The 25,925-nt window shown below is 38.7% G+C and overlaps 1 protein-coding gene across 1 annotated transcript in view; it reads left to right on the plus strand.

Moving 5' to 3' along the window:
- Window positions 1-3,755: 3,755 nt before the first annotated feature.
- Window positions 3,756-25,925, plus strand: part of SLC35F5 (solute carrier family 35 member F5) — a 30,346-nt gene continuing 8,176 nt past the window's right edge. Inside the window, exons 1-16 of the mRNA XM_066323138.1 lie at window positions 3,756-3,809; window positions 6,967-7,037; window positions 8,632-8,710; window positions 11,544-11,685; window positions 12,726-12,869; window positions 14,758-14,820; window positions 15,977-16,058; window positions 17,457-17,647; window positions 18,819-18,900; window positions 19,230-19,317; window positions 19,871-19,935; window positions 20,272-20,376; window positions 20,842-21,001; window positions 22,419-22,509; window positions 24,740-24,894; window positions 25,324-25,412. Of these exons, the coding sequence (XP_066179235.1) occupies window positions 11,551-11,685; window positions 12,726-12,869; window positions 14,758-14,820; window positions 15,977-16,058; window positions 17,457-17,647; window positions 18,819-18,900; window positions 19,230-19,317; window positions 19,871-19,935; window positions 20,272-20,376; window positions 20,842-21,001; window positions 22,419-22,509; window positions 24,740-24,894; window positions 25,324-25,405 (1,443 nt within the window). The 5' untranslated portion in view covers window positions 3,756-3,809; window positions 6,967-7,037; window positions 8,632-8,710; window positions 11,544-11,550 and the 3' untranslated portion in view covers window positions 25,406-25,412. The remainder of the gene's footprint in view (window positions 3,810-6,966; window positions 7,038-8,631; window positions 8,711-11,543; window positions 11,686-12,725; window positions 12,870-14,757; window positions 14,821-15,976; window positions 16,059-17,456; window positions 17,648-18,818; window positions 18,901-19,229; window positions 19,318-19,870; window positions 19,936-20,271; window positions 20,377-20,841; window positions 21,002-22,418; window positions 22,510-24,739; window positions 24,895-25,323; window positions 25,413-25,925) is intronic.

A 25,925-nucleotide genomic window follows, 5' to 3' on the forward strand; every position in this document is an offset into this window, starting at 1 on the left:
TAGTTTCTTTCAGAGAAGACAAAAGATCATCATGTGAACTTTTACAATAGGAAACAAATTACTTCATCAAGACCTAAAATACAGAAGTCCTGTGATATTTTTAAGTTTAATAACTACAAACCTCTAGGCTTCTGACAATGTTGACTTGTTTATCTCAAAGTGCCCCAGGAAGCACAGCGTGAGTGCCTCATCCTGCGATGAAGAAATCTTGGCACTCCACCTGAAGGACAACAGTGCCCTCCTGTTTGCCTGCCCCAGTCAAAATGCTTAAAATCAGAACCTTAACAAGGTGCATTTAACTGTGTTGCCATATTGAGGTGCAAACTGCTGCACTGACTCCTAAAGAAGAAAACTCATACACATGAGAGGACATATGGAGCTACACCCTGAAAGCTGGTGTTAATTCAGGTGGGATTTCATGTGCTTTCCACTGTCAAATGAGACTAAACCACAAAAAGAGAGAAAATCTGCATATCACAGATATTTTGTCATTACTACTGCCAATCACTGTGGGAAAGCATTTTCCAGGGGCAGCAAACCAAGCTGAGCTTTTCTGTCAATGCATGATCAGCTAAGACAGTACAGCCTGGGAATCTCAACCTTCCCTGCTGCCCTATTTATTCTCCCTGTTCAAATGCAGTGGGGTTTTCTTTTAATATAAAACATTCATCCCATTTTCATATAAATTATGCATAATATTTGTCAATATATTATTTAGTAAAGGCACTATTGGCTATAGGAAAGCATTCCATGCAGTTTCTCTGTCAGAGTACTGGAGTCATAACTCTTTGGTTTTCTCTTCAGGTTTTGCTGCTGATGAATGGACTGACCTTGTATAAGCCACGTAAGTTTACTGAGTCTCTGTATAAATACTAAACAAAGATCTCCTAGACCCAAGAAAATTAGGTGCTGTGAGATGCACACATGTTTTTGCAGTTACATTTTATATATTTTTCAACTCCTCTGAATTCCACAGAATGCACCATTTCAAGAGGACTGATAAATTCCCTGAAGCTTTGTCTAAGAAATTCAGTTTACCTAAAATCTCATTACAAAGCTGTAAAGTCACAATTTCACATAAAAGCACCATATTGCACATTTTGGCTGAAAGGCCAGTAGGGATAGTGAGGCCAGAAGAACAACAAATCAATACTGTATTTATAATGTATACTCAGAGTACATAAAAAAAGGACAGTTTCAACCAAGAGCATAATTTGCTGCATGCCCTTGTGCCATTTATGTTATAAATGCTTCTGGATAGGGATTGTATCTCCTAAGAGCCAGTTTTATGGGGCATCAAACTTGTAAGATGTCTCTTAGTGCTACTCTATGCAAATTAAAATACAGCTGGATTAAGAAATTCAGGCTCACAAAATAAGCCCAAACCAGTTTCACGCTAAAAGTTCTTCAAGGTTTTGGTGTTTTTTGGTGGTTTTTTTTTTTTTTTTTTTTTTTTTTTTTTTTTTTTTTAAGGAGAAGTAACTTTTGTTTATCTACAGGAAATAGCTCAAGCCCAGCAGCAACACTCACCCAGATATATGATAATAAGATATCACATTTTTATATGAAGGAGAAAGGATTTTTTCAATTTTTTTTCAATCACCAACTTATAGGAAGGGTGAAATATCATGTTTTATTTCAACAGTTTGTAAGTGTGAGTAGCACTGAAAATAACTTCACGGCTATACCATATGTACCACCTAATAACAATTAAACACCTTTTTATTCATGTGTATACATTGCTTACTATTGTTTCCTAGCAGTTTTTGCTGTAAAATTTCCAAAATATGTAATAGCTAAATTTTGCCAAAAGCTTTATTTCTGTTAGCAGGTGAATACTGAACAATATATAAGATGTGACAGACACCTGGTTATCTTAAGTTGGCATTGTGAGCTTAATTCTTAAATTTTAATCAACAGTGACTACAGAGAGTACTAATATTGACTACAAAACCAAACCAAACAGAACCAGAATCTGATTTTGCAATTTCATCTAAGCCTATGATAGTTCATTTTATTCAATATTTTTGATAGACTTTGTCTCGAATTAACTTTTACAGCTTGTTAGTCACTAACATAAATATCTCAAAATTTTGCTTTAATTTATTTTGCATGTCTACACACTATCACTTTTTATGCTCTTAAAAGTGTGTGGATAGTGAAGCAGACATCTATTTTAAAAATTTAATTAGTTCCCACTGCCTTCAGGTCCTGTGAGATTTTGCATCACAGAGCATAAAAATTATGGTAACTACGAAACTAAGATTCCACCGCCTCACTGCATTTTAGGACATTTCTCAAGGTCTTGCAAACTTTGGTTTTGCTTCTTCCTCCTTTTTTTTTTTTTTTTTTTTTTTTGACCGACTAGTTTCAAGCTTCATCCCACTTCTCCATCTCTAGTTCTTCACTCCATGCTCTCTTCCTCTGCCTTCTCTGTTCCTCCGTATTTTAATTTGTTTCTTGGGGTTTATTCGGTTTTGATTTGGATTGTTGGGGTTTTTTTTGTGGTTTTATTTGTTTGTTTGTTTGCTTGTTTGAGGGGCTTCTTTGTATGTTTCTTGGTTTGGGGTGTTTGGGGTTTTTTTTTATTTATTTGTTTATCTTACAGTTTTTTGAGAACCTGTATAAATGCCCGTGTGTGCGGAGCAAGCTGTGCTCCGTTAGAGCTGTTCCACCATTCATTCCCCCGTTAGTGACGGTCCATCCCTTTGGCACGGCCGGCGCTGCTCCCGCTGCCAGCTCCGCTCCCGGGAGCCGCGGGGGATGGCTCCGCCGGTGCCGGGACCAGCCGGAGCCCGGGGCTGGCAGCCCGCTCTGCCCCTTCCCCGCTGTGCGGAGAGTCCGCTCCGCGCCCCCGTGCCCCGGAGCACTGCCCCGGAGCCGTGCCCAGTCCGGCGGCACACGGAGCGCAGCGGGCACCGGGAGCGCTGCAGCCTTGGGCACGGGATGGGGACGGGGATGGGGATGAGGGTGCGGACGAGGAAGGGGCAGTGATTTGGCCTGGGATGGAGATGGGGATGGGGCGGTGAAGGGAACGCTGATAGGAATGGGGTCGGTGATGACACTGGGGACGGGGATGGGATGGGGACGTAGACGGGGACAGGGACAGTGATGGGGCCAGGGATAGGAATGGGGACGGAGATTGGGATGGGAACGGGAGCGGGGATGAGGTTAGGGATGGTGATGGTGGCTGTGGTGGGGACAGGAATATGGATGGGGATAGGAATGGTGATGGTGGCTGTGGTGGGGACAGGAATATGGATGGGGATGGGAATGGTGATGGTGGCTGTGGTGGGGACAGGAATGTGGATGGGGATGGGAATGGTGATGGTGGCTGTGGTGGGGACAGGAATGTGGATGGGGATGGGAATGGTGATGGTGGCTGTGGTGCGGACAGGGATATGGATGGGGACGGTGGCTGTGGCGCGGACAGGGATATGGATGGGGATGGGAATGGTGATGGTGGCTGTGGTGCGGACAGGGATATGAATGGGGACGGTGGCTGTGGTGCGGACAGGGATATGGATGGGGACGGTGGCTGTGGTGCGGACAGGGATATGGATGGGGATGGTGGCTGTGGTGCGGACAGGGATGTCGCCGCCCTTCCCGGTGCGGATCCCCCCGGCCGCCGGGAGGGGGGCGGGCGGCAGAACAGGGGTTGGAGCTGCTGGCCGAGCGGGTCGATGGGGCCGGCCCGCGGGCGGGGCGGTCGCTCGCGGACTCGGGGATGGATTGCCCGTGTCCGGCGCGGGCGGGCGGTGCCGCCGCCGGACGGAGCGCGGGGGGCGCCGGGCCCGGCGCGGCCTCAGGTACCGGGAGCGGGGCCGGGAGCGGGGCCAGGAACGGGAGCGGGGCCAGGAACGGGTGGGTCCCGCCGCTGCCGGAGTACCGCGGCCGAGAGGCCCCGAAGGGCTGAGCGGGGCCGGGCCCGGGAGGGAACTTTGTCCCGTGGCGCGGGCGGGGGAGCCGTGCCCGACCGGGCCGGGGCAGTGTGAATGTCCCGCCGCCCCTCGGCCCCGTCCGCCCGTGACAGCGGTGTGGGGAACGCGCTCTCCGCTCCCCGCCTCGGGGGCGCTCCCGTGGCCGGGCTGGCGGTGTGGAGGGGTCCCCAGGGCCAGTCTGTAGCAGCAGCAGTGCGGGCAGCGCGAACAGGGAAGTGTTTGTGCCCTGTGCACTGGCGAGGCCACGCCTCGGGTGCCGTGTCCTGTTCTGTGCACTCGCTGCAGGAAAGACATTCAGGCGCTGGAGCGTGTCCGGAGAAGGGCAGCGGAGCTGCTGGAGGGCGTGGAGTACAAGTCCTGTAGCGGTGTCTGAGGGAGTTTAGCCTGGAGTAAAGGAGGTTTTGGGGAGACTTTACTGCTCTCCACAGCTCCCTGGCAGGAGCCAGGTGGGGGTTGAGCTCCCAGGCAGCACTGACAGCACAAGAGGACACGGTACTAAGCTGCGCCAGGGGAGGTTCCGGTTGGACATTTGGAAGAACTTCTTTACAGAAGGGGTGATTAAACAATGGGACGGGCTACCCAGGGAGGTGGTGGAGTTGCCATCCCTGGAGGCGTTGAGGAAAGCCTGTGCCATGATGTGTTTGACAGGATGGTGTTTGGTCGTGAGTTGGGTTCGGTGGTCTCAGTGCTCTTTTCCAACCTGACTGATTCAGTGATTCTGGCTGGCACCGCTGTCCTGCCTCGCTGGGGCTGTGAGGGGTACGTGCTTCCCCTGCTTGGGCTGCAGCTCCCTTTTCCTTTTCCTCCCCGCATTTTCCAGTGTTCTGCGTGTGAGTGCAGCGCACTCATTCTTTCTCCCTCGAGGTCCCCAGGCATATATCTTTCTTCTTAGGCATCCGCTTTTCTCTGAGTGCATTAAGAAGACTTACTAATTTCCCTTCTCTTTGTTCCTGCTGGTTTTCCCCAAAGATATCCCTCGGCAGGAAGGAGACCCCCCCCATTCACTCTGAGTGCAGTGATTTCACCGATTTCTACCTTGCCTGGAAGGCTCAGCTTTCAGCTGCCGGGCTGTCTCTCTGAAAGCTGCCCTGCTGGTTCTTATCAGGGATCTGTGTCTGTATATCCTGTGACAAAGCACGATATGTTTAGTCCTTGCACTAGACAAGATTAGATCTGCAGCATGTGCAATGGATGTCATTTGTAATCCTTAGCTGATGTTAAATGTGGAGCTACTGGTGGCTGAGAGATTGCTCTGTATGTGGGGTTGCTCAGAGAGGCCTTGGCTGCTTGACATGGAGTTCTTTCTCCTAATGTTGCTGGTCAGGAATAACGGGGAGGTCAGTGTCTGTTCTGCTTGTCAGCTTTCACTCTACAGACCTGAAATTCGGGTGTTTCTAACTCACTGCAGGCAGACTTCAAGTCCGGCAGGGCCACAGCCTTGCTGGGGGTGCTGCAGGAATTACTGAGAACTCTGTTCTTGCACAGGCTGGTAGCTGATAAGGAAGGACTCTGAGGTATAAAATATATTAATACTCTGCAGTACTAGTTCTATATAGGAAAATCTGTTTGAAGGGTTGTTTCATGAATTTTAGGTGTGTGCTGAATAAGAAGCTTTCGTTTCATTCATTCAAAATGAAAACATTCAAACGTTCATGTTCTTTTTATTCCTTAGATACCCAGGTCCAGCTGTCCCATGACAGTTTGGTAGCGTGACTGTTACATACCACCAGCTTCCTAAAACACATCTTTGATTAAGCTAAATTCTCCTATTTTGGTAATAAAATTAAAGGGGTTTTTGTGCAGACTTTGGTCTTGTGTAACTTCCTGTGTAGATGGGAGCAGTGATCTCTACTTGCAGAACTCAGTACTGGCATGGAAAACTTGGTTGCTTTTTTGGCTCTTTTGCTTCACTATTTTCTAAGGTCCTACAGGAAATTTTTCTATGAGTAAAAATGACAGGGCTGCAGTGAATGTAATAGTCATGTTGTTGTTATATTAATGTTTTTGTAATAGTCATAAAGCTCACTTTTCCATCTCTTCTGAATATTCTTGCCTTTGCTCTCCTGTCGTGGTACCCTTTGGAGGTTGAGTGGACATCAGAATTGTGTTAGATTAATGTTGCTTTAGTGTGTACTTACACATTTTGACATATAAATATGAATCATTTTACTTTCATTTTTTTTCTGGTTAAAGTGAAAGCAATGTCTCTGTTTCTCTTATCTCAGCATTCCTATATGAAACAAGAATCACCTGATGACAGAACATGTTAAAAGGGGGAGGAGGTTGTATCCCAGAACTTGTATTGTTGGTGCAGCTGGTATAACTGGAAAAACTAAACCCATTTATTTTGCTTGCAAGCCTTATCTTGATACGTTGTCTTTCAAATTGTATATGAAATAATCTTGAGTAGATACAAGGAAGAATTTCCAGTTGACTTGCTTGCACCATGGATTATGACTGAGATGCTGTTCTGTGTCTTTTGGCATTCTTGTTACGTCCTTTTTTTCTGTTTTTTGGTGGTGGAGGGGAGAGACAGGCTATATATTTTCCTCCTGGAACATCCAGAAGAGCAATACTTCTGTTTTGCAATGATTTGGCAGTTCTTTGGCCTGTAATGTTCTCTTCCCTGATTGTCAGTGCAGTAAAAGTTTGTGAATTTCATATGATTTTTCTCTTCTTGGGTGGAGCTTTTAATGTGGAAATAATCTGCACAAAGAAACACTTGATGCTGCCCAAATAAGATTGCACGTGAAGTATCAATGGTGCAGTTTTATTTCCTGCCCTCAGAAGCTGCTTCTTGCGTGTTCAGAAGAGGAGAGTTGGACAGGCTGCTGAGCCTGTTGGCTTTAGTGCAGTCAGCTGTGTGACAGCTACATGCACTGTAGGCTACACAGTGAGACTGCTTTTTATGTCTTTTTGATATCAGAAATTGAAGTGGTGACTCTTCTTACATGATCTAGGGTACTGCAGCATTTTAAAATCAAAGTACAGTGTCGTGACAAGAAAATTTTTGTTTATTTTTCAGAAGATCTTCATGTAACTGGCTGAAAAATGGTTCTGCAAGATGACAGCATCTACTCTAAGACTGTTGGAATGGTAAATAAACAAAAAAAAAGGAGACTTTAAAGTGTCTCAGTTCTGTTTGCTGAAAATTATGATGATATTAAGAAATGTCTTTTAAATGAATATTCCTTTAAATGTCAGATTTGAGCTGGTATATTTAAAGTTACACTATGTGGAAAGCATATTTATTTCCTAATAATGGAAACAAAGGGCAAGCATTCTGAAGTTTCTCCTCTATTAATAGAGTAGAATATGATATTTACTTTTAAACCATAATTCTTATTGCAGTCTCTCTGTCTTCTGGTGGCTTAAATTTATCATTACTTCGTGCACTTGATAAATTAAATATTCTGTAAGTGTAGAGCCCTACAATAATAATGCCAAGGTTGTGACTTCAATCCCTGGGCCATTCCCTTAGAAGTGGACTTTATGATCCTTGTGGATCCCTTCCAACTCAAAATAATCAGTGATTTAGTGATTAATTGCCTTGGTGTTCAGGATCTACAGTGAGCATTGTCTTTGTGGAATAGAAGATGGAGTATATCACATGCTTTTGTTTCAAAAAATGCATATTCCAGTTTGTTGGTGTCTTTTAAGCCGTTATGATCATTTGGAGGGAAAGGTTTGCACTTGCTGTGTGTAGATGTTGAGTTCAGTGGGGCTGAGCCATAGGCTTATGGGGTCCCTATTTATGAGTTTTAATCCTTTTAATCTAATGGGTGAAAAGCATGAATTTAGTTATTGCTCCCTGTTAACAGTTTACAAACTCTCAACCCTGCTTGACAGGTGATCAAAAGCTTATTTAGGGGAAACATTTAATTCTGCCCTTGCTGCTGTTTCTGTTTGGGACATGAATTTGAGACACCTTAGCATAGTGTGGGACTCCTGTTGATTCAGGATATCCCTAAAACAGAGCTTAGCAACATTCCACAATAAATAAGAATAACAATAATAAATTCCAGCACTTCCAGGCAATGAAACTTACTTCTCTATTTTGTATAACTTTTTTTCCTATATAACAGTTTTAATGTGGATTTTATTGAATGTGTTTATAGGATCTGAGTTTAAAAATATCTAAAAAAAGTTTTATGTAAGATGATGTTTTGTTTTAATACAATAGTAATGCTGTATCCATTTAAGGAAAGATACTTGGCTTTCACAAGACAAAACATTGAGGTGCCTTATCTTTCTAGATTATTTCAAGGCCAACAAGCCTGTATGTTCTTCCATTACCTTCCTTGTTCTAGTGTTTAAATTCTTTGCTTAGGAACGTACACTTAAGAAATAGTGCCTGTCTCTGCATAGCTTAGAAAATCACATCATCATCGTGTTCATGTTCCTTGTGTGAATCTGCGGTAGTGAATTAATAAGGAAGGGTTGTGTGCTTTGTAATATCAAAAGTAGGTAGGATCCTGTTTTCTTGCAGTTCAGGGCTGCCCTGCTGGCATTTTTGATGCAGATCAATTCTTAAGGTTCTAGATACGTGTGTTCCCAACAGTTAGGACTTGAGCTGCAGAAGACACTTGTGGAACTTGAAATTTTAGACAGTATTTTGTAAAGGTAAATGCTTAATATACCTATGCACACAGTGTTTCACACTCTGCTTTTCTTTTTTGGTTTTTTTTAGGAGACTGTCTTCACTTTGACATGAAGTGTGAAGTTTGTTAGTTACCACTTTTGTTTCCTTTTTACAGTTATTGTGGAAGGTAATATGAAGAAAGTCTTGTTCTTGTGTGTTCATTTCTATCAGAGAATATTACCCTCAATGTGAAGAAACCAAACATAAAAGTGTGGAATTGTATTTCATTGCAGTTTGTGAGTACTGTTGATAAGTGGGACAATGTGTCTGTCTAAAACTTCTCAAAATAGTTGTTTCAATCTGTCTTTGCATTTTTGCATTTTTTATGATGTTTTACAGGGTTTTAATTCTGTCCTAAAACTTAGTATTTAGGTTTCAATAGGCTTTCGAATTTCTGCTGAACTTTACAGGCATTTTAATATTGCTGCTTGGTGACTTTTAGTCAACTTGAAGGTGACCATGCTGCACATGGTAGTCACCTTTTCTTGTTAACTTTTTGCCTTTCTGGGGAAGGATCAAGCAAAGGCTATATTAGGCACGCAGAAATGTTAAACAGATACGTGGTAGTCAGATGAGAGCGTAATAGCTGCTCTTACTGCAACATATTAAAAATTTTGACTTCTGAGGCATAATTACGGGTTCTTTATTTAGAATGTTAATATGTACTTATCAAAGGTGCAGCAGAAATGGTGTAAAATGTACATAGACTGTGAATAACTTTATGTGTAACCTCTTATCTAAGAAGTGCTGGATGTTCCATCATCCTTTACTTCGCTCCTGTTGAAGGGTTTTAAAGCAAGGGATTTGCTCAAGCCCAAGGTAGACAAGCTGAGTACAAGATTAAACAACTGCAGGATGTGAACGTTATCTGTGCACGATCTCTGCTCACAGAGTGTGCTTTGAAGCAGCCTGTGGTGAGAGCAGCAGAGCTGTAGGTGTGAGGGAGTTTGTGATGTGGAGATGTCCTGCTGATCAGGCTGCTGCCATTCCCTCCTGTCTCCCCAGCTACCTCTCCCCTCCTGCCTGCAGCACAGAGCTGGTGGAAGGCTGCACTGCTTTCTGTTTCTAGGATACTTCCCCACTGTCCATGTGTTGTAGCCTGACAGGAATGAGATTTCTTCCTTCTAGCTTGTTTGGAGCTCTTCTATGCCCAGCTTCCACGTTAGCTGCATATTATGCAAACACATGAGCAATTTTTAGGCTATATGTAATATAACTTCATGTAATGACTTGTAGGCTATTAGTCATAATAAAGTGAAGGCAAAGTTCGTAGAGTTTATTATGTAGTAACTGTTAAACCAATTCCTAAAAACTGAAAAAGCCTTTATAAGCTTTCAAGCATGAAAACCTTGTTGTTAGTTTCCTCAGGTTTAAGGTAGTACATTTATTTGCTCTCTGAGAACAAATGTTTTCTCCTTTATTCTGTATCAAGCAGAAATTATAATTTCTTGTTATAATTCCTTGCTGAGTCTTTCATAATTTTGCCTGTTTCTACTTACAGATTTCTGCTTTCTTTTGTCAGTCCCACCATTTTATCAGAAAAGCAGAGTAATTATCCAGAACTGATGCCCACACATGCATTATATCAGCACAGATCTAGTGGTGTAATTATACTTCAGGAACTCTGCCTGTTCATTTTTCTTTTGAAAGACGCCTTTTAAGAAATGGAGGAAAAAGTGTCAAGATTTGAACATGGCAGAGACTGTTTAGAGATATGAGTCAAAGCAGAAAACAGTGCTGTGATCTCAACGTGCTTGTGCATATCTGGACATTTAAATCCTTAATCTGAGGAAGAGGCTACTCTGGAAAAAAGTAATGTACCTTCCTCACTCACTGAGGACATTGTTACACTGCCTCCTTCATAAATAATTTGTAAATAATGAAAAGAAAGCAGGTATTTGTATGTTGGCAGATGCAGAAAAAACAGAGTTTAATTTAAATTTATCAAACCATGTTAGCAAAGCAATTGACCTCTATTTACTGTGAAAGTCAGAAGCTGCTCTCTAAAAATGACTTAGATTGCAGTTCCTTGAGCAGTTCTCTCAGAGATGGTGTTTGAGTTTATGGCATGCTATGCCATCTGTAGTTAATAAACTCATGGTAAATTGGTTCTTAGAATATATACATAAATAAGTGCATGTTAGTGATAGAAATACCACATACATGTCTGACTGACATTCGTTAGAGAGTTTGTAATGGATTCTAGTACAAGAATGAGTCATCAGTCTCTGTCACTTGTATTTGAAGCTTTTTAGTAATATGATTGAAAGCTTTCCTAAATTTAGGCCTTCCATAAATTTAGGCCATCCAATGGGCAGCTGTAAATCTGTGTCACAAATCTGAATTCCCTTGTAGTGGCATTAATGGATTTTTGACAAATTTTCACTAGAATTGCTTCATGCCTATATTTCATAAATTACCAAAAAGCCATAGAATTTTTTAAATTCAGTTGCATGTGTACTCTACTTTTTTGAATTTACAATTAATTATTCTTTTTTTTGTTGATTCACCTCTTGTTGTAAGGGTTTATAATTTAACCAAATGTTTTCCTATGTCTTCTGAAATATTTGTTGAGTGCCTCTAAGTTTAAGCACAATTCTGACATTTGTCACAATACGTCGATCTAATTTATACTGTCAGGTATCTAAACTTACCAAAATATAGTGGTTTCAAATTTTGCAGAACTCGCAGTGCAAATTTCAAAACGGCATTGTGTTTTACCTACTTTTTGTTTCATTGCTAAAGCAGTTGATAAAGTTTTGCAAAGTCAAGATTTACTTTCTAATTTTCCCTAGTATCTCTGAAAACTTCCTGCCAGATCTGTCAAAGATCTGCTTTTTAACAACACAGCTATGTGTGTCTTTGCATATTAGGTCCTGATCATTTATATGAAGCAGTTGCCCCCAGTGTTTATTTTTCTGTAACCTTTTGTGTTTTCTCTCTGTGCCCCTCTTGCTCAGGTTCCAAATGGTGTGGGTTTTTATCATGAACCGGATGAGCTCCCAGAGCAGTTCATCTGCTCAGCGCAGGAGAATGGCTCTAGGAATTGTCATTCTCCTCCTTGTTGATGTGATCTGGGTGGCCTCTTCAGAACTCACTTCTGTAAGTATTGTTCCACACAATTTAAAGGGAAAATCAACGAGAAAGATGCAGCAGAAACGTGTTTGTCAAACCCTCAGTGTTTCACCAGCCTGAATCCACTAAAACTTACAGATAAGTTTAACTCCTTCAAAACAGCCTGTTTCTTTTGAGACTGAAGGTGTTGCTGATGACTTTGAAATTAAACAGCATAAACTCATAACTGTGTATTGTAATCAGGGAGTTCATTTTTTTACTGCCATATTGATTAAAATAATGCTCATATGGTTCCCAAAAATTAGTGAATGAGCTGTAACATGGCAGGCTAGTGATGTGGAGAACTGTAGTTCAGAACAGCCAGAAGTCCAGGATGAGAGGACTCAGGTCATGGAGTTTAAAACCTGTAATTTCATCTAGTTCATACATTAACCATATTGGAACTGTTGTGGTATTTATTTCCAGACCTAAACCAGAGCTTTAGGAATAGAAATAGAGTTTTTAATAAATTCCTAAATTCAGTTTTCTGACCTGTCATTAAGTTATGTTCTAAATCAGTTTTGAAACTAAGCATATGCAAATGTTTGTGCTTATCATGTGATATTAATAAAACATTTTTTGGAACAAGCTGGTGGAGTCACTCTTGATACTAAAATGTTATTTAGCCAAAGAAATCTTCTCTAATTTGATTAATATGTTATTGCTTTAAAAAGTAGTCTTCAATTTAGAAAATATTTGTATGTAAATGTATTTTCAGTGCTATTTGAGTTCAGTATCATATAAATGTGTTGCTTGGTGAGATACAAGTAATAAGTAGTTTTCCTTCTGTGGCATTGTTTCCTGCAAAAAGGCTCCTTTTTGTTGTCATTGGAGGTAGTTTGGGAGAGGGTTCCCCCAGAGCAGGTAGGGCCACTTGGTTCCTTTGGTCATCCATAACAATACTCACAACTCTGATACTTTGGGAAGCAGGCTGTTCTGGATGTATAATTATTTCCACTTGATCATTCATTTTGTGAATTCTTACCTATTTGGTAATTTTGGATACTGCAATTATTTTCTTTCCACAGTATGTTTTTACAAGGTACAACAAGCCTTTTTTCAGTACATTTGCAAAAACATCCATGTTTGTTCTATACCTCTTGGGATTTATTGTTTGGAAGCCATGGAGGCAACAGTGTACTCGTGGGTTTCGTGGAAGGCATGCAGCTTTTGTAAGTATTATAACTCTGTAGGTGTTGTGATATTTGTCTAAGTTTGTACAGAAAAAAAAAAAAACAAACCAAAAAACAAACCTAAAATAGAGACTAGAGAAGAGCAAAGGTTACATATTTGAGGTGTAAACTGAATCATGCCACAGGAAGGCATGGCAGCCCTAACAGTTGTCATGTGAGAGGATGAGAGGCAAGAAAAAGCAATACAAGATGTAGGAAATGGTCTGCTGGGTCCCTGCAGCCTGGTTTTGTATCCTGGGCAATTGCAGGACATAATTCCTCTTAACGAGAGCTTATGAAACTCCCTGTTGACTTTTGGTTCCCTTTAACTCCCCCGGCATCTGTAACCAAAGGCATCAGAAATTGAACTGTGTAGTTGGTTTTTAGCACTGACTCTTTTTGTCTCTGGCACCACTATGAACCATTTGGTGACTATTTTGAGGGATTTAGAGTTACATTTAGTAGAGGTGGTAGAATTATGTTTGTGTTAATATTGGTTTTTATCGCTTTTAGGCATGAGTGACCTTCTGATGCCCATTCCAGAGTTAGGCATAGTTTGTGCTAGAACCCAAAATTGTTGTTATATGACACAAACACTGTTTTTTTTTCCAAAAGATGCTGGGAAGAGCAGTTGTTCTGTGCCAGTGTTTCAAAATGCTGAACGGCAGCACTCAGGAAGCAGTAAGGCATTTGGCCTGATACTAATCCATTAAAAAAAACAGAAAATGTGATCCAAGAACATGCTGTTAATCAACATGTCTTTATAGAAAATAGCTTAAGATTTTCTGGATATGTTAGACTTCACTGATAGTGACAGTTGTAGGCATAACATATTGAAAGTGTTACATGACTTGTATCTGTTTTTTCTTTTTAAAAAAAGAAAAGACAAAACACAAGAGAACAACTAAAAATTCTTTTTTTTTTAATTCTTGAGTTAAACACATAGAGCATTTAAAGTTGGCTTATATCTTAATATAATTTTTGCTAGATCAGCCTTTAACACCAAGTGTTTGTGTGTATTATGGCATGTGTTAAACTTGATGTTGTTCAGAATTTTCATAAGATAATTTAGGAATAAACACAACTTAGTTTCTTTGCTGACAGTAATGAAATACAAACTGGAATGCAATGAGTAAGAGTGCCCAGTCTGTCACATGTGGCACTCATGACACTATTGCTGGAATCCCATTATTTTTCCTTTTGAAAAGAACAGTGCAGACAAGACTGTAATGTGCTCTTGGAAAATTCCTTCCCCTTCAAGGAGTGTAGTTAAATATTCAACTCTGTAATTATTGCAAGTGCCTTTAAAGTGTCTTGTGTTTTATTAGTCTGGAAAACACATCCATATAGATGGTTTTATTTCAATGATGGCTTGGGTAAACACACCTTACTTTTAAGTTCTCTTCCACGTTAGGGGCTTTTTTTAGCAGGTTTGCCACCATCATGGTCGAAGAGCAAACTGCAGGTCAGGGAATGTGGGTTTGGTAAGGTGCAGAAAGGAGGAGGGAAAGGAACTTTGCCTCAATGAAATGAAGAAAGAAGCAGCTTGTTGTCAATAGATGCACAGTCATTTAGTGGGGATTGTGTCCCCAAGGCTGAAATCTGCAGGTTTTCTCTATCCAAGAGCCTCATCCTGCATTCCTACCTGTGTAGTTGAATTCAGTGGTGTTCTTCAAAGATACAAGGAAGTACTGAAATTATTTAGTGAACTTGAAGGTACTGAAATTATCTACTGATCTTGTAAGCCCTCTTGGTATTGGGGAGGAGAGCTGAGAGGAGAGAGAGAATTTTGACAGAATTATGGAAAAAGTAATAAAAAACCCTTACTCTTCAAAAATTTAAGTTACTTTGCCTTGTTAGTTTATTGCATTAAATTTTCTGTGATTAGTTTGCAGATGCTGAAGGTTATTTTGCTGCTTGTACAACAGATACCACTGTGAACAGTTCTCTGGTAAGTGCTTTTGATTTATGAAGGTTAGTGCTTTACAATAAGATGGCACAACTGTCATGATTTACTGTTTATAAAATGTGGCAGTTTAAAGTGTAATATGTTTAGTCAAAGGGGATTGGTAACTTACATACTTACATGTCACTAAAAAGTACTGCAAATAATGATATTGCTTACTATAAGAAATATGGGTTCTCAGCTCAATAAAGCACTTACTTGAATGTTTCTGTAGTAGTTTGTCAAAGAAATATTATCTCTTAGAGAAGAAACCTTTGCATATTTAACTCAGTACCATTTCTGCAGTAGAGTGGGGGAAGCAATTGAATATTGCAAGTTACTGTAATGGATGTTTTATACAGAATTACTTGAAGTGATATTTTTTCAGGTGTATTTTTCATTTAATTTTTGGGGGATTTTGAAGTTTGTCTATATTTAAGAATAAAATTTTCTTGGCCTTCTCAATTCATTAAGATCATGTGACTTTAGAGACTTGGGCAATTTTGCATTAAACACCAAAATTCTCATCCTAAACAAGCCTAATGAAAATCCAACTCCCAGATCTTTTTCATGGCTTCCCTTTTACTAATCTAAAGTTTATTAATTTAATCTAAACAAGTACCTTAAAATTTGTATTTTTAGCAGACGTTTTAATTGCTTGTAATACTTCTAAGTGCCTCACGTATTGTAGATCTTTCCTAAAGTGTTTTGATGCTTAGGGCTAGGGAAGAAAATAAGGGGTTTTAGGGTCATGGGAAGGAAATGAGTACACGAATTTTTCTTCATACATTCTGTATTTTATGTTTTTATTCTATAATTAAGACAGAAACTCTAGCTAATCAAATATCTGTGATGTTGATGACTCATTTTGTAGTTGTAAATCAGTAGGTGTGAATTTTCTGGCCATAAGTTTTGTGCTCATGAAGATACCCACAAAAGAGCACAGTTCTCTGTGTTTTACCAGTATGTGTAACATACAGTGTATTGCATACATGAATTTTGACAGGTCTATCCACTGTGTGCAGACCTGCTTTAAATCTGATTCTCTTACTATTCACCAAGCTTTTCTTTATCTAGTTTTATAATTTGCTAAATAAATTCTACTGGTTATATTTTAAATATCCTGCTTAACTGTATTTTTACTTATACTGATTCATTGCAGAGTGAACCTTTATATGTTCCTGTAAAGTTTCATGATTTGCCAACTGAAAAAAATGGCAGTAATAGTAATGATGCAGAGAAAAGTGAGTAAAGACTTTTGGAATGCTGTAATGTTAGTTCTTTGGTGAAGGAGTTACTTTTCTCTTTGTTTAGTATAACTGCTGTCATTCCTGCTGTTGCAGGAATTGCTTCCCCTTCCTCCACTCCTCTTTTTTTTTTTTTCTTTTTTTTTTTTTTTTTTTTTTTTTTTTTTTTTCTTTTTTCTTTTTTCTCCTTTCTGAAATTTCTTATTGCGTGAATTGCAGTCTCATATATTTACTTTCAGGTAGAGAAAACATAGGCCTGTCGTTCAGTTTACCTTTCTTGGTCACTACAGATGCAGCCTGTGTTTATCTCAAGGGACCAACTGGGTTCAGTACTTGTGATTCTTTTCTTCTGGGCTTGTAAGACCAGCAGCAGTGAGTCAGCCTCTGGAAAAACAAGCTATTGTCCTTTTTAGAGCAGGAGCAAAGCAGTCAAAGTAAGAATTTTAACAGTCTGTGTGCATTCTGGTTTTATTTAAGCCTCACTATCTTGTGATAGTACCTTAAACAGGCCTGACTGTCCCAGACATTGTAGAAAGGTTGGCTTCAAAGCATCCTGTTAGCCAATCCTCAGCAAAAGAGTCCCTGCTGATCAAAGAGAAGTTCTCTTAGTTTCTACATGGCACACGTTAGGAACCACTTTGGCATGCTCTGCTTCCCGTGGCAACATGCACCAATCACTTCAGAGCTGTCCCAGCTGCAGCTTTCCCTTTACCTTTTTTTTTTTTTAGAAAATCAGGCATTGTTTCACATTGATTTAGGCTAATATTTGCCTGTAGTGTTTAGTGTAATGTTTTCTCTATGGGGGAAGCTAATAATACCAAAATAACCTTCTAAATAAAATCTGATCTTAATTTGCAAGATTAGTTCGAGAGTGGCAAAGTGACAAAAGGGCAAGTGACTTTATGGTCTCTGCTAAGCTTTGAGGTATGTTGGACTGTAAGCTTCTGAATGAAACATTGTCCCTGGAGTTAGGTAGAGTTGTGTGCAGGTTTTGGCTTTTTGACTATTAGACAATTGAAGAAAATCTTATATACATACCGTTTTTGAAGATGGTATAGTTCCTATCTAAAGATGTGTTGTTACCTTCGGTTGATTTTTTTTGACAGGAAGCAGAGGTGGTGCTTTTCAGTGAGGTTTTTTGTGGGTGGACAATTTACTGATTGAAAACAGTAATTCATTGTGCTTTGTCTTATTAATAAACTTATTATCAGTTTAATAAATCATGATGGCACGTCCTCTGTTTGCAAAAGAACCTGCCATTTCTGCAGTATTCTGCAGTGGTGTGTTACAACTTCGCACAGATTTATTTGCATATCGTGTCAGCTCAAAAAGCTTAATAATAATAATAATAATAGTAATATTAATCTTTTTCTATTCTTTTTTCCTCGTCTGAAGCACCCAAAAAGCCTCGTGTGAGGTTCAGTAACATCATGGAGATCCGGCAGCTCCCGTCCAGCCACGCGTTGGAGGCCAAGCTGTCCCGCATGTCCTATCCAACTGTGAAGGAGCAGGAATCCCTCCTAAAGACTGTAGGAAAACTCACTGCAAGCCAAGTAGCAAAAATCAGTTTTTTCTTTTGCTTTGTGGTATGTGCTCCATTCTTTCAGAAAGCTTAAGTAAAGATACACTTAAAATTTGTATGATAATAATGAATAAATATTGAGATGACTTGTATTCTTTAAACCTTATTTTATAAATGTACCATAAGAAATAAAAATTTTGTTGGGCTGGACATGGGTGTGCAAGATTCAATTATGAATCTGCTTGCTGGTAGATGCTGTTGCTGCATCATGCCTCAGTTCTGCGGGGAGAGAGACATTTCAGAGAGATTTTCAGGACTTTTCAGGAGACAGAAAAATGTAGAGGGCAGGTCAGTTATACCTTTTCCAGAAACAGCCTCACTGATGCTGCCAAATGGATTCTCTGTAATGTGAACTCATCACGACTTTTCCTCAGGAAGTAGAGCCCTTTAATTGTTATCATCAACAATAATAATATCACTGATGCATGCAGCAGAAAATAGTGGTGTATTTTTTTCTTGGGTAGTGTCCTGATGTCCAAAACAAATCCTGTTTATTCTGTTCAGGGATGTTACTGGCATGTACATGTACTTCTTCTTGGACTGTATGAATATTTCTACATGAGACTGGAGAGTGGTTACTTCCCTTAGGATATATCTGAGATCTTACTAATGAGATCCCAATCAAGGAGTGAGAAAACACTTGCCGTTTTATTCCTTTATGGAGGAATTAAATATTTTTAGGCAAATTAAATATTTTTTAGACATTGAATGAAAAGGATGCTTGTTTTTAACAGTGGAGATGTGTGCTGGTTTTAAGTATTCTAAAAACACCTCGTTAGGCTGATTAAAGTCACGCATTCCTGATATTTCTTTGCAGACCTTGTGTTATCATCTTGAAGCACTCTGAAACAAGTTAAAAGTACCTTTAGTTACTACAGACTAGCTATTATAATGTCATTTTAATTCTTTTTAAGTTCTGAAGTATGTTATTTCATAATCAAACATGTACTTGAATGTGCTTAGTTTGAGCCAATTCTAAGTTTGGTACTGTCTTTTAATGTGCCTGCCACTTTAATAGAAGTTAGAAGTGTCTTTAAGCCAAAAATATAATTCTGATTTTATTTTTGATTAAATAATTGGGGTTTCTTCTTAAGGTAGGATTTTATTGCACTGAGAATCTTAAGCTCTCTTGTTGCTACCCATATAATAACAAAATTATTTTCCTTTTGCCCCAGTGGTTCTTGGCAAATTTCTCATACCAAGAAGCTCTGTCAGATACCCAAGTTGCCATAGTTAATATCTTGTCATCAACTTCTGGTAAGTTTTATTTACACCACCAGGTGTGCATTGTAACACTGTTTATAACATAAAAATCTCATTACAATGCATTTGTGTAACGTTCTTACCTGTGGATTTGACCTAAAGGCATTGAATATGTGTGTTTAAAAAATTCATTTACAGTATTTGCAGAGGTTTTTTTTAGGATACCTTCATGTTTCGCCTGCTTTCTGTGTGTGTATTTCTGCAGTTACATCTGTATATTAAAGAAATATATATGGAGTGTAATACCTTTGAAGCTGTGTAGCTTTCTGAGCAAGCTACTGACAAAACTTGATTGTATAAACTCCTCTGAATTTCTCTTGCAGGGCTTTTTACATTAATCTTAGCTGCAGTCTTTCCCAGTAACAGTGGAGATCGGTTTACCCTGTCCAAATTATTAGCTGTTATTTTAAGGTAAGATAATGGGAGGGAATATTTAGTCCAAAACTCCCTGGTACAGTGAGAGGACAACTGTACCTGTTGTTTCTGTAATGATAAATTATACCCATCACTTTTTAGAAAAATCCTTGTTTCACAGATGAATTGAGCAAGTGAATTAGCTGATTTTAAATGCTTCACATCATGAACCATTTCCAAATCTCATTCTCCCGTTGGAAACTAGATTAATTTCTGTTGGAAATAGATCAACTTATTTTCTTGTTGTTATTTTGTGATTTGTTTATTTTTGTGTAAATGGTGAAAAAGGAAGAGGTTTGACATTCAGTGTTGTCAGCCTCTTTCATTAAATGCCTGATGTGTTATTCTGGGAAATGAGGTTGGTTGGTTTTAACTTGGGATCACGCCTTAACACTTGAGAACTCCTTTTGACTTTCCAGAAGTGGGTTTTGGTTAACTAAAAATGCCTAAAGATAGAATTGTATATTTGTTTTTCTCTTTCTTTTATCTGTTTCTGTAAAGAAATTCCTGAGTTCAAGCAATGTTTTAAATTTCTTCTTTTTTTTGCTAGCATTGGTGGTGTGGTACTTGTTAACCTTTCTGGATCTGAAAAATCTGCTGGAAAAGATACAATAGGTATTTACACTTACGGGTTTTACTCCTGGAATATGCAGTGATCAGTACCATCTTCTGACAGTACTAAGTAGTCATATAGCAAGCTCTCTATCTCTTAGTCATGTAACATTTCACAATCTGGTTTTTTAGTTTCATCTTCTAAAACTTGACATTTATGATAATTTTCCACTCTATGGGTATATTGGGAAAGTATTTACATTTTAGAGCTTTCTCCATTTTCCCATGTTTTTCCTTTAGTAATGGATTCTGTAATCAGCAGAGGTTTAGGAGAGTTTATCCTACTGTGCATAACATGTTTGGCATTTCTTAAGGGACTTTTTTTTTCCATTTTTCCAGGTTCCCTTTGGTCTCTTGTAGGAGCAATGCTGTATGCTGTCTACATAGTCATGATAAAAAGGAAAGTAGATAGGGAAGATAAACTTGACATACCAATGTTCTTTGGTAAGACTAAAAGTAACTCTGTTGAAGGTTTTAATTCAGTGTGTGATGAAATGATTTGCTTTCAGGCACTGAACTGTGTGTGAGTGGTACAGGGGCTTAGAAAAGCCAAGTAAGTAGAAAAAGCCTCTTAGTCCCATGGTTGTAAGTCCTTTAGAGACTGGTTGTGTGAATTGTTCCTTGTTTAGAGCATTACCAGGTATGGACAGCCCCACTGACTTAATGAGATTTCTAGTTTTTATTTTCTTTTTATTTCTTTTCACATTCAAACCTGTAAATATGTGATGCAAATTCAGTTTGTGAATTTCAAGGTAAATTTCTTAAATTTGTGTCCTTTGAAAGATTTAAAATATTGCTTCATGGCTGTTTTTCTATATGCATATTGTCAAAATAGCAGATTCTAGCTTGGATTTTGGTTATGTTGAAGAATATTTATTATGATTCACTTAATACTGTTTTTATATTCAGGTTTTGTAGGACTGTTCAATCTGTTGCTGCTGTGGCCAGGGTTCTTCCTTCTTCACTATACTGGGTTTGAAGCATTTGAGTTTCCCAATAAACTGATATGGATGTGCATTGTCATAAATGGCCTTATTGGAACAGTTTTGTCAGAGTTCCTCTGGCTGTGGTATGTACTCCATATGTTAAATACATTTCACATGAATTATCTTTCCCGTGTTCTCAGATGTTGAGATGTAGAATTGTCCAGGTTGGAGTTTGTGCCCTTTTTCTTTTTTTCCTGTCCACATGTGCAGTTTTAGTATTGTCATAATGTCCTGTTAAGACAACAGCTAACTTTCAGAAGTAGTTGATGTGTTCTTATAGTAATTAAAATACTGTGCTTAGTTTATTCCAGAATTAACATTTGGAGAGACAGAGACTTTGTGCTACAGAGTTGCAGTAGCAAAGGAGAGTATGAATTCTGTTGTAACAGTTCTGTGACAATACTGCAACAAAAGATCAAGATGGAGTAGATGGAGTTCCACAAAAACCTTTTAGTTTTTTAGGGGGGTGTGAATTTTTGTTTGTTTTTTTCAAGTTTAAAGTTATGTACGAATTGTAATAATTTTTTGTTTATTGGCAAACTTTTACACCACACCTAGGTATAAAATGCATTGTAGCATATGTTCCTTTGCAGTTGAACTTGTTTGTTGAAACAATATTTTTGTGATTATATCTGATCTGTAAGATTAAACTGCAGCTTAGTATTAGTGTCAGGTTAAGTGCAATTTTAACTTAGGCAAAATAACAAACAAACACATGAGCCCCCCAGATCTCAAACATTGTCTCCTGTCCCAAAATCAAGTACTAGTGTAGGGTTCACATACTTTTTGACATATGTGGTATTTGTTTAATTACTCAGAATGATATTCCAGTCAATTAGGGAGCTAGTTTTATTTCCAGTTCCTTTTCCCTAGAGTTTTAGATTGGGACTAATTACTGCTGCAATCTTTCTTTACCAGTCCAGTGTGCCACTAGTATAGTCTTTCTTACTTTTATTGGAAATAAATAATATCATTTAACCTCTTGTTTACTCCACCCAACCACATATTGCTAACTAAATAATGTAGGGCTAGATGTGACTCTTCATTTTATTTTTCAACCTGATGATAAATTTTTATTGGATTCTCTACCATTTTTTCATTTACAGTTTCCTGTGGACAGGTTGGTTGTAATTCAGAAGCAGTCTCTTATGCTGTAGAGAATCATGGTGTGAAAACAAAATGCAGATTTTTCTAGATGAAGTTACATGTGAAATTGGGAAATTTCCATCACCTCAAAAGATTGCTGTGGGAATTAAACCTCAGCCCAGAAGACATCCATTGCCTGATTAAGAATTTTATGTACTTTCACAGGTTTATGAGGGACTGTGATGGTGTGAGTTAATTTTTGATTATTAGACAGTAACTAACAGTCCATCAAATGTCTTCCTCATTTGATGTATTACTTTGGTTATCTTTTAACTTTTAAGTAAGACCTGATTATTATAAATATTATTTATTGTCATTAAATTGTATAATTGTTATTATCTTATTGTTTTTTAGGGGCTGCTTTCTTACCTCATCACTGATAGGCACACTTGCCCTAAGCCTTACAATACCTCTGTCCATAATAGCTGACATGTGCATGCAAAAGGTAAGGTACTACGAAATTTTCATCATTGTTTATAGAATTTCTTCCAGTTAAATTCCTTTTAGGCTTCTACTTGTTTTTTTGGTACAAGAAATTAGTCAAGTTTTGCACTTGGAATGTTTTCAGCCAAAAGAGGCTTTGCTGTTCAGTGTTTTTGCAAGCAAAATGTGAATTGTAAATGAGCACCTTCCATCTTCTGAAACTTAGTGCATGAAAAAATGGAGTAAAAGACCCCAAACACAGCTTGTGTTTTGCTTTTACTTCATGTCAATGTGGATTTTGGAAAATAAGTCAGAAAAACAAAAGGATAAATATAAGAAAAGAAAAGTCAAAAATAATTAGACCCTGAGTAAATACTTTTGTAATGAGCATATGATAGGCAGTATGTTTGTGTTAGTCTTACCTGCATATTCCAGCATGGAAATGGAGCAAACACTGCACTGATTCCAATAATAATAAAACATTTCTTGATAAGACAATTGTATTTGTGTTGCTCTTAAAGTATCTGCAGTACACTTGAGACATAAATTGTTATGGGATGGTAAATGACTCGTGATAACCATAAAGGAACAAGAAATTAAATATCTGTAGAGTCCTCCCCCAAAATTCATTTCCATGAGGTCAAATTAGATTTATATGAGAGCTAATGCTGGTAGTAAAAATAAGAATTACATATGTAGGTTTGTGTGTCAGTACATATTTTAGATAGACACAGATGTGTGTGCATGTGCGAATACATTGGTAGAGGTGTATGTAGATATATGTATTCATATAAATATATGAAAATTTTAGGTTGTCTTCTGAAGTGATTCATCTAAACTTTCTTCTGGGATGCACTGAAAAATGGACTATGCTTTTCTAATTCCCAGTAAACAGCTTAATCTCTAGGCTGTTTATTCTGAATAAACACAGAGTCCAGAGCTTGTAAAATTAATTTCTTCTTCATGTACTAATGCAACATGGAGTCATTTCAAATAGCAGAGACGTCTTCAAAGCTTTGGTGGATGACTTTCAGCTGAAATTGGTAACAAAAGGGCAAATTACCTTTGTAACTCACATTGTGGAAAGTAAATCCTTTCTGTCTTACATTTCAGAAAATAAATTGCTAGTATTAGAAGCACAAATGAGGAACCCTGATTACAGACAAAGTGCTGCAGACTTTGAAGTTTTTTGCACAGGTGTATTTGTGCAAGTCTCTCTCTGTCATACAGACACCAGAATATCCTAAGCCAAGCCCTGTGCTGGCTGAGGTCTCAGGTGTCCACATCTCAGATGACTTGACAGAAATTTGAGCTTCCAGCTTCATGCTGCCCTGTTAGTGCCTCGGGCCAGCCTTGTTTTTACTTAAAAGAAATCTGCACAGGGATGCCACTGGCATGGCTAAGAATCATGGAATCAGAGAATGTGCTGAGCTGGAAGGGGAGCAGTCAGGATCACCCAGTCCAAATCCTGGCTCTGCATAGGACACCACAAGAATCACACCATGTAATATAAAGATTAAAATATCAATGCATGCAGCTTTCAGACTGGTAAATGGCATGGTAATTATACAATATTCATAATTACTGTCATTCTGGATATTTATTTTTCTGTAATTTTCTAACATAAATATGAATCTTAGGAAATTACAGCCAGGTTTCTAATGACGAATTCCTTTTGGCAACGTAGGTGTTCTGAATTTCATTAGAAATCAGTTAGGAAATGCAGAGCTTAACAATTGCAGTTGATGAGATCTTTGAGGAGGATCATCAGTGCCAGGAACCCAAGGCGAATCTGTTTTCTCTGAAGTCTTCAGTTTAGGATGTTTTCTCCACATGGGGGGGCTCATGGCTCTGTCATCCTGAGAGGCAGGCCCCAGGATCTTCCTGGCCTCCTGCCCTTGGTTTGGAGTCACAGAACATGGAATGGTTTGGGTTGGAATAGACTTTAAAGATCCAACCCATGGAATGTCCAGGAAACTTTCTCCTTGGCACCAGAGACGCAACTAAAAGCCTAAAACCATGTTTGGAAATAGCAGTCCTCATTCAGCTCCCAGTGCAAACAGGATGTTCCATTGTAAAGAATGGATCAGGGGAACAGGTTTTGCAGTTCTTAGAAGCAACAACAGCTATAGAAATTGTACCAAATAACTCACACTGCATCTCAAAACTTAGAACAACAGTCATTCTAAATATAGAGCATGCCAGTTCTTTTTTAAGCTATCTAGTGAATGATGTTTGTGTTTCAATTCCAGGTGCAGTTTTCCTGGTTATTTTTTGCAGGAGCAGTACCTGTATTTTTTTCATTTTTCATTGCGACTCTCTTGTGTCACTATAACAACTGGGATCCAGTGATGGTGGGAATCAGAAGAATTTTTGCCTTTATTTGTAGAAAACATCGAATTCAGAGGTAGGGCAGTCACAAACTAAATCCTGTCCCTTTAGCCTTTCCAGTATCCTGTAGTCTTTCATAGGCCACAATACTCACACTCTGTTTATTTCCACCTAATTTTGTATTCAGATGTACTAATTTCTTACTAGCAGTAGTTGCCAATCTATTTATTAACCTATATAGTGCTCAGAAAAGGGAAAGTTGTGACATCTGTTTACCTTTTAAAAGAAGTTTCCTAGTGTTTGTCACAGTTTTTTCTCTTAATGCATCTATTATAATTTATGTACCCAGCACATGCAACCTTGAGTACACTTCATATACTTAAAGAGTCTTTGCATGGTTTTAATGGCTAAAGTTCAAACAGCTGAATACTTGGTGCTTATGTTGGTTTCATAACAACCAATTTAATATTATTGCATGACTGTAAAAAAACGTGTTTCTTTAAAGAATGCCAGAAGAAAATGAGCAGTGTGAAAGCCTCATCCCTATGCACAGTGTGTCACAGGATGGAGACAGCTGCTGTTCATAGACACAAGGTAAACCTTTAATAAACCTCAAACAATGCACAGAAAGGTGAGGATTGGTTTTTCATCGTGGCATTTGTGTTTTATGCAAGGACACGTTTTTAAAGAGCATGTAGTCAATCATGTTCTCTAATGATGGACAAAGTTTTAAAGTGTATCTTCTAAGTTACTATTACTACTTGTTGCCAAGCATTATTGTCACAGTTCTTGGTCAATGATTTTGAAATGTAGTTTTTATTAAGGAGTATTACAAAGTTCATCCATCCAAAAGTGGATGTGAGTCAATATAGCAGGAGAGCCATACAACTTCTTGGCATGGATGATGTGTTTGGAAGACATCTGAAATAATTAATTCACTCGTTAATGCTGTTGGGGTCTCAGTTTGGGCTACTCCAGCTCAGGAAAAACACCAACCATTTAGGGAAGTTTAAAGAACATCACCAGACTTTATCATTGTGGAAAAGAGCCCTTGTGTTTGTGGCTGACAAGAATTAAGTTGGTAAATTCCATTAAATATTGGGCTAA

The sequence above is a fragment of the Sylvia atricapilla genome, chromosome 7 (assembly GCF_009819655.1).
Source record: "Sylvia atricapilla isolate bSylAtr1 chromosome 7, bSylAtr1.pri, whole genome shotgun sequence".
Lineage (NCBI taxonomy): Eukaryota > Metazoa > Chordata > Aves > Passeriformes > Sylviidae > Sylvia > Sylvia atricapilla.